General features: G+C 48.2%; 1 protein-coding gene across 3 annotated transcripts in view; it reads right to left on the reverse strand.

Moving 5' to 3' along the window:
- Positions 1 to 2,392: 2,392 nt before the first annotated feature.
- C18H12orf66 (chromosome 18 C12orf66 homolog) overlaps positions 2,393 to 13,549 on the reverse strand; it is a 16,272-nt gene continuing 5,115 nt past the window's right edge. Inside the window, exons 2-4 of one of the 3 annotated variants that reach the window (XR_003734527.2) lie at positions 12,390 to 12,675; positions 4,718 to 6,425; positions 2,393 to 4,674 (exon numbers count right to left, since the gene is read on the reverse strand). Coding sequence is in view for 2 of the 3 variants with exons in the window: in XM_028869597.2 (XP_028725430.1) it covers positions 5,609 to 6,425; positions 12,390 to 12,675 (1,103 nt within the window). In the remaining variant the exon portion in view is untranslated. Of the gene's footprint in view, positions 6,426 to 12,389; positions 12,676 to 13,549 lie in introns of all 3 variants that reach the window. The other 2 variants (XM_028869597.2, XM_028869598.2) reach the window with 2 other exon arrangements.

A 13,549-nucleotide genomic window follows, 5' to 3' on the forward strand; every position in this document is an offset into this window, starting at 1 on the left:
CAGTTTCTTAAAACTTTAAAGGGTGAAAAAAACAATCAAGAGACTAATGCAATGCTCTTATACACTAATTAGAAAGAATAGTCCAAGCATAATCTTTAGCTTTTAAAAATATACCGCAAAAATACACGTGCTAGTGGATTTCTGTTGCTGTGATAAACACCATGACCAAAAGCAATCTGGGAAGGAAAGGGTCTACTTTAACTTGCAGGTTCCAGTCCATCCTTGAGGGAAACCAGGGCTGGAGCTTGAGGCAGGACTTGAAGGGGAGACCAGGTAGGAACGTTGCTTACCGACTTGCTTCCAAGCTTACGTTCAGGCACCTATCTTGGACCCACCTGCCTAGGGATGGTTACCGCCCACAGTGGGCTGAGCCCTCCTACATCAATTAGCAATCAGGAAAATACCCCACAGACAGGCCCACAAGCCAATCTGATGGAGGCGATTCCTCAGCTGAGATTCCCCTTCCCAGGTATTGTCAAGTTGACGACCACGATCAGCCATCAGTCGCGGCCTGGAAAGATTTTTGTTTTAATTAGCTTTCACTGCCAAATTATCTGCTGGATGCAAGCAGTCCTGCTTTGCTGTAACTGGCTGAAGGGTGTGTATTCACGAGGGGGTGAGGCACCATTACACCCATTCCTGTCAACATTAACCTTTCGCCGGCCCCGTCTTCCCGCCTTACTGAAAATGACCAACTCGTTGTTAAAAAGAAAATAAAAATAAAAATGGTTAGTCTTCAGATGTGGCTTTCTTCAAACTGGGGCAAATCACTGGGCCATGTTCCGGCTCCGTGAGAAACACCAGGTGAAGGATCATCAGGTGAAGGATGGAGCGAAAGTAGATTAGTGGACCAGCAGGAGGGAAGGGGGGTGGGGAGAGGGGACAGGCGGGGGGGTGGGGGGGGAACAGCACTGGTGGTGAAGGGGAGAAAATTAGCCAGAAGCAAGACGGGAAAGTCATAATATTTAGGTAGACTCTCTCGTGTCAAGGGGGAAAACGGCCCTGTTTTATTTCAATTCTAAAGTTAAGCCGAAGATGCAAAAAAATCCTAAGGCATGCTGAGAACAGGAGAAATAGTCTTTCTCGGGGAAGAGCCCAGGTGGGCTACCCAAGCGCTCAGCCCTGAAATCATATACACACAGGTAACATTATATGGACTGAGCAGGTTGTGTTTATATAGGAGTGTGTGTGTGTGTGTGTGTGTGTGTGTGTGTGTGTGTGTAAGTCCAACTAAAAAAGAGACCATGAATTTGAGAGAGGGCCAAATGGGTACATGAGGGGTGTTGGAAGGAGGGGAGGGAAGGGAAGAATTCTTAATTATAATTGCAGAAAAGTTTTAAAAATTAAAACTGAAAAATGCACAGGTGCCTCTTAATGCTGCTAAGAACTGCTTTTAAAACTGCTTTATTTAGGACAGGGGCTACAGAGTCAGTGACCCAGCCCTTGCTACCAGGTGGGAGCTAGGCTCACTCTCCGGCACCAGTAGGGAAGAATCTGGTTTTTTCAAAGGTAAAACGAGGGCTGGAGATCCGGCATTTGCCCAAGCACCCGTAAGGCCTTGACTCTGATCCCCGGCACTGCCAAAAGGGGGTGGCAGGTAAAGGAGTCAGAAGTCAAGCTGACTATATTTCAAGGTAACCCAGTAACTGAGGATGCTCTCTTTATAGACATACATATTCTGGCTACTAAATCATAAATAATGAGAACATCACCACTTTAACCTCTGTCATTGGAAGAATAGGAAGAAAGTCACAGTCAGTCACAGATTGCAATTGTGGTGGTATTCTAATTGTACTGAAATGTGATTTTGATTCTATGTTAATAAATAAAGTTACCCAGGGGTCAGAGCTATTAGAGCCATAGACAGAGTGTGGCGGTGGTGGCGCAGGCCTTTAATCCCATAGATCTCTGTGTGTTCAGGGATACAGCCATCATTGGAGACATGTGCCTTTAAGACCTGGGGAGCTGTACTTACAGGCAGTGACGAGGCAGTCACATGTTGGGTTTACAACCAATGAGAAGGCAGAATGACTATGAAACGACTTACACACAGGAAATAGCTCTCTTTCGGGAAGCTGGAACCATGGCAGGAGGAAGGGTGAGATTTTAGCTCTGACCTCTTGGCTTTCTCTTTTACATTGTTTCTGTGTTTCTTATTTAATAAGACGGTTGGTTACATCTACAGGCAATTTGAACACACCTCTGTTATTTCAGAGCAGCCCCGTAAAAGACCGGTGGGACAGATCGGAAATGAGACTATCAACCAACCATAACAAACCAGGAACAAGGAGCCGCGAAGATTTGGAAATGTGAGTGTTACTTTGGCGTTTAGCTGCCCATCCTGAAACACAGACGTTTCTCAGACTCGAAGAGAAGGAAGAGAACACGAGGATTCGCATTTGAGACAGAGAAGACAGTTCGCTTTTTATTCATAAAGCTTTCGAGTCCATTTCCAACATGTTTTCACAACGCAAGACCTTCTCACAGTCCCACCCCGACCCTTGGAAAAGGCAGCCCACGTTTTCTTGGGCCACTTTTCAAAGCTGTTGAGCTTATAGGGCTGACTTGCCAGGGTAAAAGATCCGCAAGCTGCCTGCGAGATTTAAAGATGACCTGAGGGAGCGAGCGGGGAGGGAAGGCCTGCTTTTTGTTTTGTTTTGTTTTCCTCAAAGGGTAAATTTTCCAGTTTTCAAAGGGCCTTGGTTCCCCAGTTAACAATCTGGCTTCATTTGAACACATCCCCCAGAATGACACTGTCAGATACCAGGCCGGACCCCATAGAGGACAAAGGCGTTAAGGGTTCAGCCATTATCCAAACAGCACCCTAAAATTCGACACTCAGCGGACCTCTGGACAAATTCAGTGTTGGACACACTTCCAGTTACCTAGAATTCATCGGCTGTGGTCTAGAAATAAACGCCAGGGTAGGCAGTTCACAGGAAATGTGCATACCTCCTCTCCAACCAGCGGAACAGTCATGACAGACCAATCTCAATCCTGCTTCCAGGGGGCAAATCCCAATAAAAAACACTTTTCTTCTTGACTTGAACCAAAATCTGGGCAGCTTATATCTGTGTGTCCATCTCTGTCACCACTGGTTCCCTGGAGGCCTCCGTCCTGCCTATGGTCACCATGGCAGTGTGGAGCTTCCTCCTCCAGTGACTTTAGTCTGGCTCAGGACCTGTCTTCCTCACTGGCCAGGAAAGTTACAAGACTTCAGACCTACCTTGGGAAGACGAGGAGGAAGAGAAGGAAAGGAGAATGTATCCCTAGAGGACACACCTGTCAAACGAGTCAAAAGCCTGGCTTCCCAGAAGCAGAAGAGCTTGGCTAAGAAAAAAGAAAGCTAGAAAAAAACAGAGTAGGAGGCGGTAAGGCCAGCCCTCGGGACAAGCGGCCCTAGAGGAAGGAGAAACCAACACAGGAACCTAAGCAGCCAGTGGTGAAGAAATGCAGAGTTCACCTTGGCATCCCCTGTGCCCAAGGGAGGGTGCCCACCAGCTGTGATCTGGCACAGGTGTCTACACCTGAGTCTAAATGTAACAACGTGTTCTGGGGGGCCACACAAGAGCCCACAGCCCAGCCCGCCTATCTCAGGAGGCTCTTGGAGAAGAACCCTGCAAACATGCATATGTACACAATAAAATTTGCTTGATCAGAAAGAAAAAATATATATACATATAATTAGAAAACTTTATTGCGGCACTTCAGAAATAAAGTATCAGTACTGATCTCTGAGGGTCCTCCAGGACCGCCTGACAGCACACAGGGACTTAGAGTTCCTGTTGTCTTAATAGTCACATCTGCTTTCTGTTCTTTGTAAATACCTCTTAAATTACTCAAAAATACATTTAAAAATAAATATATTATTCAAATATGTATATATTTGACTATTTTCAGTATTTTATATATGCATGTCTTATTTACATTCCTCCACAGTCCACTGAAGTCTATAATTTTTTATTTACCTAGGGAGCCATATCATTAAGGCTAATGGTGGTTTTATCCAGGTTAAAAAAAAAAAATCATACCAAGGGTTATTTTTCAGTATCTCGGCAAAGCACAAAGCAAGGAAAATGGCTTGGCTTTTAATTTCAAATGTTTTCAATTTAATGTAAGGTCACTATTATAAAATTTGTTCATATGTGTATAGAACATGGAGAAAATGCAGAGTGAATCACTACTTTCTGTTTAAAGAAAACCGGCTTAAGATTATGTGACAGAGGGGGGAGGCAGAAAACCGGCCAGTAGACTCTTCTACAGGTAGACCTCACCTGCCCAGGAGGCCTTGGAAGGGCTCCATGACTCTGCTGGTGTGGCCATCGTGCTCTGTGGACACCCCACAAGACAGTGGCGCCATACAACCACGAGGAAAGCACGGATCTGACCAGGACATTCACACAGCTCTGAAGGACATACATATCCAGCAGAAACAGCTCAATTCTTCTTGGTGGCTTCTTCTCCTTCTGAATCAATAAGCCAGAAATGCTCCCCACGTTGATCCCTCTGCTTTCCTGGGAACACACTCAGAAGGAAGGGACAGAGCAGCCTGTCCCCAGACACCTGGTGCTGCATCTGAACATGATCTGCAGAGGGCAAGGAACCAAGTCCAGATGTGCTGAAGGGCTGACCTGGCCACTGGACTATGAAGTCCAGATGTGCTGAAGGGCTGACCTGGCCACTGGACTATGAAGTCCAGATGTGCTGAAGGGCTGACCTGGCCACTGGATTATGAAGCACAACTGATTTTGAGCAAGCACGAATAGTATCAAGACCATCATTTTGATTTTACAGAAGCTGTGCTGTGTGAGAACCTAAAACAGGGCTGCAAACACATGGCGGCATGCTTTCTATAAACCTGAGAGTAACCGGACAGGGCCAGATGCAAACACAGTCGGGCAGGGAAGTGACGTCAAGCGGGGAAACCCGCGTGGAGAAACCCTGCACGCCGCCTTGGGCTGACTTCAGACAGAATAACACCAAGCGTCTTAAAGGTAAAAACAACAAACGCGGGTGGGTGTGGCGGCCGCCTGACAAGAGCCTGCGGCTGGCTGAGGTGCCATAAGGGTCGATACCAACCCATCACCTCCCACTTCACCGCCTGATGGGAATGTCTCACAAGGTTCTGATTACAGCACAACACTAATTAGATGAACTTGTCACACGGGTTAACATGCGCGTCGATGAGACTGGAACAGTCCCATCTGGTATGGTATCCTGGATACTCTTCAGGGACAAGAGAGAGAGGATGCCGAGAAGTGAGTTGGGGCACAATGTTCAGAATAAGAACAGAAAATCTGGAAAGGTACATGAAGGACGGATCAACTTCCCGTCTACGGGAGACACAGGACATGGGAAAATGTTGACACTACTTTGCTGTACCACGGTGACTCCGGGTAGCCACGGCACTTCCTAGACTACTCTCTGGAGATTCCATCCTTGGTCTTAATTGCTTACGAAGTGTGCAACATGATTAGGGAAGATCTGTCTTTAGCTCCGCTCCCAAAGAAGCAGGAGTGGACGTAAATTCTAGTCACAAACGACCGTTGCCCCTCGGAGCAACGGGGAACACCGTATCCAGTCTTGGAAATCCCCGGGCAAGCTCCTGCTAACCTTTGGATCCAGGTTTCAGACTTGCAAACACTTTGGGGTTCTTAAGGGCAAGCGAGAGCTCGTTGAGGAAGGAAATGAAATGGGAGTCTCTCTCAGATTTCTTTGACTCAAAAATAACCACGATGGTGAAATGGGGTTCTGGGCGGGTCAGGAAGTAGGTACTCTGGACTTTGTCATCGTAGAAGTGGACCACTTTCTCCAGGCTGTTCAGGTCGGACGTCCGGTCTGTCATGATCATGATGACATTGGGCCAGTGCATGACGGGCCTGTCACTGGGCAGAGACACCACGGCCGGGTACTGGTCCACCCCTTTCGGGGCCTCTCGGTAGGAATGTGGGTGGTGGTAGCCGTGGCCCTGAAAGCTCTCTGAGCCTCGGTTGTCAAAGATTAAGGACACGTTGGCAGCGTCGTACTTCCTGATGAAACTGGAGATCTTTCCGAAGAGGTCTGGGTTGGCCTTCGCCGTCAGCGCCTTCATTTCTGAAGCCGTCGTCTGGCGGCTCAGCGCCTCGTGGAAGTAAAAGCTGAACTTGGCCAGGAGCATGGTTTTGAGTTTCATCAGCCAGAGGAAGAGGTGGGGGGGCTGCACGGCCTTCTGAGACTGCCCCCCGAACAGGTGTTTCTTGGTCTCCCGCTGCTTCTCAAAGGTCTGGCCCCAGCTCTGAAGCTTCGTGTGAGCGCTGTGCAAGGTCACCAGGGAAGGGAGGAACTTCCACTCGGAGATCTGGGCCTGCGCCCTCAGGAGATGGCTCAGCACGCCCACCTCCAGCTGGAAACTGCTCTCCAGAGGGCTAAGGATAGGGTGGTGAAATCTAGGGGGAGGGGACGGACAAAAAGTCAGTGGCAACGTCACTTCAGTGAGAACCTTCACAAACAACACACCAGCGCCAGCACAAACCCCCAAACGCGCCGCCGCTGCAGGACAAGTGCAGCCCGGGTCACCGCACCATCGGGCAGAAAGGCACAGTCTAGGTGCGCTGATTTTTTACAACTCTGGTTTAATGTGGGCATTTCATCTTATTCTCCTAAGAAAATACCCTGGGTTTTGTGGGTTTTCTCTTCAGGAATGTAACCATCTTCCTTCCAAATAAGGAGAAATTACATTGACTATAATTATTTATAATTATTTATTTACTCTGAGAACTGTAGGACTAACACGATCATCAAAACCAGGGGTCCTCTTTTCAGGGCATGCAACCAAAAGACAATACTAAGACATCCGCTGTCCACAGACACACTATTTCATAGACCCATTTTACAGATGAACATAAACACTATACACCTGTATCTGAGGCTCAATGGGTAACGGACACTTAATAAAGGAATACAGCATCCACCAGACAACTGTTGTCCATTCTGCTCCCAAAGTCCCTTCACAGTGAACCGTGATGAAAACAAAATGGCGGCCAAAAGGAGGCAGGGAAAAGAGCAGGCTGGAACAGCGCAGCGAAGAGCAGAAAGGACCTTCTGGGAAAAGCAGCCATGTGGAGGGGGAGGGGCAGGCCAGGAGAGGGCAGTGGGGAAGGGGGACAAGTTCAGACAAAGAACAGTGACTCCTATGTAAGAAGACGCCACGATGAAACTCATTATTCTGTAATCAAACCTAAAAAAATTAATTTTTTTTTAAAAAAAAAGGTAGCCACAAAAGAAGACCTAAAATCTTTTAAAAATCACTTTCCTCATATCCTCAGAAGGTATTTAAGACCTTGACTATTCTGGTCCCTACTCAAATTGAGCCACATTCCCACCCCCACCCCCCCCCACCCGTTTCTAGCTAGTGTGAAATGATAAAATTATACCACTTCAGGGGCTGCGGAGGTAGGTGGCTCAGAGGTTAAGAGCACAAAGTGCTCTTGTAGAGGACTTGAGTTCAGTTCCCAAAATCCACGTCAGTTACAGGTGGGTAACTGTAACTCTGGCTCCAGCAGATCTGACGCCCTCTGCTGGCCTCCACTGGCACTGCACTCATATGCACATACCCTCCCCACATACATATACATCTAGTTAAAAATTAATAACTAAAATATACTATGTCAAGGTATACAGTAGTGCAGTTTTACCCCCACCTACACAACGTGTTTTAAGTTTTCCTTACCATGTGCTGCGGTGACAGTTTATACTGTGACCAAGTACTGCACACATGTGTGTAAGTTGTACTCCTTACCATGCACAATGCAGCTGGATATTTTGTAATATATACATGTACATATAAATGTCATATGTCCCATTTCTGTTTAGTAAATGAATTTATGAACGTAGACTGTTGACTGCCCTCTGTAAACGCCGTCCCATTTCACAACAATATTAGGGGAGGAGACAACAAGATGTGGAGTGCCTTAATTTCTCAGCAGAGGAGGACGGACAACTTAAGAAGAGTAGGCCAGTGAGAACACGGCCCTTCCGCATCCATGTTTCTCAATCACTCTTCTGCTCTCCTCTGCAGTCACTGTCTTAGAGAAATCTGCTTCCAAGCTAGGTCAGGCCCCAGCACCAGCCACTCTTTTTTTTTTTTAAGATTTATTTATTTATTTTTTATGTGTGTTTTGTCTGCATTTATGTATGTGCATATATGTATGTATGTGTCTACATGTTCTATGTCTGGGGAGGTCAGAAGACAGTGTCAGATCCCCTGAATTTGGAGTTAGAGATAATTGTGAGACATCATGTGGGTGCTGAGAACTGAACCCAGGTCCTCTGCAAGAGCAGTAAGTGCTCTTAACCACTGAGCCATCCCTCCAGCTCCTGAGCCAGCTTTCAAAGCCCACTTACTTAGACACGGCTCTGCCCAGAGTAGGTTGGGCCTCCCCTATGTTGTAGAATATTATTGTAAGGTGTGTTACTTTTGTTTATGTTGCGTTTGTTTAACTCTGTGAAGCTGTGTTACTGTGCCTGCCTAAGACACCTGATGGTCTAATAAGGAACTGAACGGCCAATAGCAAAGCAGGAGAAAGGATAGGTGGGGCTGGCAGGCAGAGAGAATATATAGAAGGAGAAAACTGGAGAAAAGAGAGCTAGGAGCCAGAGAAGGAGGACTCCAGGGGCCAGCCATCCAGCTACACAGCAAGCCACGAACTAAGAGTAAGATTTACAGATGTAAGAGAACGGGAAAAGTCCAGAGGCAAAAGGTAGATGGGTTAAGTTAAGAAAAGCTGGCTAGCAACAAACCAAGCTAAGGTTAGGCATTAAGTAAGAATAAGCCTCTATGAATGATTTGGGAGCTGGGTGGCAGCCCGCCCCCCCCCCCCAAAAGAGTCAAATACCAAAACAACACCCATAATAGCATTCGTCACGGCAATATCCCACAGATACGCCCACATACCAAACTGATCTGGACATTCCCCCAATTCGGACCCCCAGATGACGCCGGGCTGTGGCAGGCTGACAGCTGACTCCCGCAGAACAACACTGGCAGAAAATCCTACTGCAGATGCTCCTGGACTTGCGGCCCCATCAGCCCGTCCTAACTTTAAAATATGCTCCATGCTCCTAGCCTACCAACCACCACGGCTCCTCCTGCAATAACACCTGCAGTGTGGGCCGCTGCCACACCCCAGGACTGCTTGGCCAGCTGACATCGGGCAGCCCCGGCTGCCCGATGTCACCCATTCCACAACCTGGCATTACAGTGATTATCCTGAGAGAGAGATGAGGACAGACCACTGGGTGCTGAGAACTAAACTCGGGTCTTCTGCGAGAGCAGGGCGTACTCTTAACCACCGAGCCCTCTCTCGGGCCTCTGTAATTAACTTCAGGGCTGGAGAGATGGCTCAGAGGTTAAGAGCACTGGCTTCTCTGCCAGAGGATCCAGGTTCGATACCCAGCACCCAATACAGTGGCTCACAATTGCCTGTAACTCCAGCTCCATGGGATTTCATGCCCTCTTCTGGCCTCCACAGGCACCAGGCATGCACACAGCGTACATAGTATATATGCAGGCAAAACACCCATAACATATTTTTTTTAAAAAGCCAGGAACTAAGTGTGTATGCATACACCACAGTCTTAGCACAAGGGAGGTTGAGGGAAGAGGATGGAGATTTTAAGGCCAGCCTTGGCTACATAGTTTACATCGTGACATCCTGCCTCAAATATAACACACACACACACACACAGGGGAAGAGAGAGAGAGAGAGAGAGAGCATAATCACTACGCTTGGAAGCCTGAGGCAGGATCCACATGAGTGTGGAGAGAAGCTGGACTACACAAAGTAAGATTGCATCTCAAAAAAACTAAAATAAAGTAAGAGGGAAGGGGAAAAAACCGAATCACCATGTCTTGTGCTCAAGCACGCACGCACGCGCACACGCACACAGGCAGGCAGGCACAATGCGAGTCTGCGCAGGAAGCGGTCCTTATTCGCAGTAGGTGAACGTGGAAAGGGCCTGCTGTGCAGTCTGGCCAGCCAGTCTCATCTGCCGAATGCAAACGTCGGCAGAGAGAAATTAACCACTTGGGCCGAGTAGACAGCAGCCCAAGTTTTACACGGGCTCTGCTGTGCTCTGAGCTTGGGAGGCGAGCACACGCTTCTCGGGAGAGAGGCCTCGGCTTCCACCTCCAGCTCCGAAAACAGAAAGACAGACAGACAAGACTCTGAAGTCAGAGCGGGGTGAGTTCGGAGCCAACTGCCTCACTGCTGGGTCTTCAGAAAGGGAGTGCCATCTGCACCCGTGACCCAAGTCAGGCAACAGGAAGAAGAGTCTTGCAGAATGCACGGCTCACCACAGCTGCTCAGCGGCTGCCCTTTTCCTTCACAGGGGATGATTAGACGCCAGGCATGGTAATGCATGTCTTTAATCCCAGCGTTCAGGAGGCAGAGGCAGGAGGATGGCTACGAGTTTGAAGCCAGCCTGGTCTACAGAGTGAGATTCTCTCTCACAAAGCAAACACAGAAATAATAGATGCTATAAATATTATACTCTTTTGAAACCTACAAGCTACAAAATCAAATGATGCTTTGTTAAGTAAACTTGACATTTTCCTCTTGAAACAGTTTTAAATTGGGTGGGTTTACTTTCTCTGTTTCCTTGACTGGGGACCTTTCAGCTGAGCTTAGGCCTCTATTTTTAACCTGCCTGTTGAGCCTCACTTGAAAAGCAGCTACTGACATCCTGACCTCAGGTTTAGCTTGGTACCCTCCTTCTAAAGCAGCCCAGCCGTTTCCTCGTCCATCCTGTCTGCGATACTATCATGGGGAACTTCCAGACCCTCTCCGGCAGGAACGGCTCACCACGCCTACCGTCTGGCTGCCGAGAGTGTCCACTCCTTGTCAGCGCCGATTTCACTGTCCTGCAGCCACATGAACCACCAGCCCGCGCCGGCCCACCTGCCCCAGCAGCCTGCCCACGGCCCTTCCCTCCTGCGATCACATCTCCACTAACCCATTCCGTGACCTGGTGCTACGGTCATTAGCCCAATTAGAGACCAGAAGATGGCGTACCCCTGTTGACAACCTTTCATGGTTCCCCACTATTTACCAAACTGGGTAAAACGTTCAGGCTGAACACAACTATTCACTAATTTATTCAGCCGGTTTCAATTTAGCAGCTGCCACGCAGTGGGTGCTGTTCTAGGATTATAAGCACGTGGCATCTTGTCCGGGTACCTTTCTGTTTAATCAAACCTATCTGAATTAATATGCCCAGATGTGCAATATCCTTCAAAGGTATCTTTCTAATCCGAGTAGTACCTCTACTGTGCTAGGCTCCCAGGAAGCCAAAATAAAACCGGGCCCTTCACTTCGGTGATGTTCTTAAATTCCTACAGTTCTTTGGGCACCGTTTCCAGGGTCAGGCAGTGGCAGTACATCACAAATAGCTTCATCTCTTTGTAAGGAGCAAGTTTCTTCAAATAGACACAATTTTCCAGTTCAGCAAAAAAACTTTTTTTTTTTTTTTTTTTTTGGTTTTTCGAGACAGGGTTTCTCTGTGTAGCTTTGCGCCTTTTCCTTGAACTCACTTGGTAGCCCAGGCTGGCCTCCAACTCACAGAGATTTGCCTGCCTCTGCCTCCCGAGTGCTGGGATTAAAGGAGTGTGCCACCACCGCCCGGCTGAGCAAAAAAACTTTTAAGTTACACTGGCCTTGAAATAATTTCTTAGCTATCCTAAAGAACTAGTGTGTCTTTCAACAGCAATGCATGCCTCCACTAAGAGTTGAAAACAAAACCAAAACACAATTCCTGACACATCTTAATGACCACATGAGTGTTAGAGAGATACCTCCCAGGTTATTACTCTGAAAAGAGCATTTATTAGACAGGTAGCTAGTCAGTCACACTGTTCTCTGTACTACTGTGTGTGTGTGTGTGTGCGTGCGTGTGTATGTGTGCAGGTGCATGTGCCTCGGTGCCAAAGCCAGAAGATGACGTCAGGCGCCCCGCTTTATGGCTCCCTGCCTTGTTCCTTGGACAGGGGTCTCTCGCCGACCGTCAGCAGTCTTCCTGTCTACAGCACCCACAGACTGGCATTACAGGTGCATGCAGTGGCACCTAGCTTTCTTCATGGAGGCTGAGGATCCAAACTCAGGGCTTCATGCTTGCAGAGCCGGGCTCTTACCCACTGAGCCATCTCCAGGCCCTCTACAGCCATTCTGTTGCGTGACTTCCTGTCTTCCCTGATAACACACGGAGGGGATCTGCCCAGCATGGTTAACTAAACCTCACAGTGCCGATGGACCCCTGCTGTTTAATGAACACATATAAAATGGAGTACAGGGACCTTCCCAAGAGTCAGGGAAGACTCGGAGCCCATGACAGACCGCCACCCTCTCCACACTCACCTGGAGCTGTATTTCTTGAGGATGGCATCCAAAACGCTGACCAGCTCCTCCGTGTTGATGAACTTCTGCGTGCTGAGGGCGTACATCTTCTCGTAGAAGTCTGCGATCTCCATCCGGGCCTGGACAAAGAAACAGAGCTGCTCGGACAGGTGGGGGAGAAGCTCCTCCACGTGGGGAGCCGTTCCGCCCGGGGCGCCTCGGCCCGTCACCACTTTCTTCAGTTCGTTATGCAGGGAGGTGTAGATGGTGCGGATGGAATCCTTCCTGCTGAAGAACGACTGGCCCCCTGGCAAGCAAACGGCAGAAGAAGCACAGGACCGGTAAGGCAGGCAGACTGAAGCACCAGGCACCTCCCAGCACCCACATGGAAAGAACTGGAACCTGTGGAGCTCGGTGAGCTTGCGTCTCCCACATTCTCCGACCCCAGGAGTGGGGTACGGATACCCCACGTCAGCACTTCACTGAAGAACAGGTCAAAAATGAGCATGTGCTACAAATCCATCTTACTCACATAACCATTGTCGCCCACTCCACAAACATCCAAAATTATTTTAGAACATAATTACCCTAGCGTATAACATAAACCCGGATTAAAAACTCTCTTTTTTTATAGACCATACTTTTTTAAAAAGGAGAACACAAGGATTATAAAACACTGCCATTAGAACTGGCAGCCCGGCACACATTGTTTCCTCTTCAGAGGTGCATTTTTCTTGAATCTTATCTTTTAGGCCGTGCCGGGAAATGAGAATGCATGCTCACACGCATCCTCCTACAAAAGACCACACACTGGGGTCTCGGAGCTGGGGACTGCCGTGCTCCTGACAAGGCTGACAATGTGGGCGTCATAATAAGTGCCACAGTGTGAATTAAGACCAAGAACCAATTACAACTGCCGCTCTACCGCAAAGGGAACCCGCCCGAGAATCAGGGCAGCCACATCGTCGCCGACGGTTGAAAGGGACCCACCAGTCGAGGAATCGCTTCCTTACTTTGAATTTGTACATGACTAACTGTATCTCTAATCGCAGAGCCGGCTGCACGGGTATTTTCCTAAGCTTTAGCTCCCCCACCGAAGAGCCAGACACGAGACTTCAGCAGAATGAAAAGAAACAGGAAGTGCTCACAATTGTGATTTCTGCAAACGTACAAAAATCTCG

This window comes from Peromyscus leucopus, chromosome 18 (genome assembly GCF_004664715.2).
Source record: "Peromyscus leucopus breed LL Stock chromosome 18, UCI_PerLeu_2.1, whole genome shotgun sequence".
In the NCBI taxonomy this organism is placed as follows: domain Eukaryota; kingdom Metazoa; phylum Chordata; class Mammalia; order Rodentia; family Cricetidae; genus Peromyscus; species Peromyscus leucopus.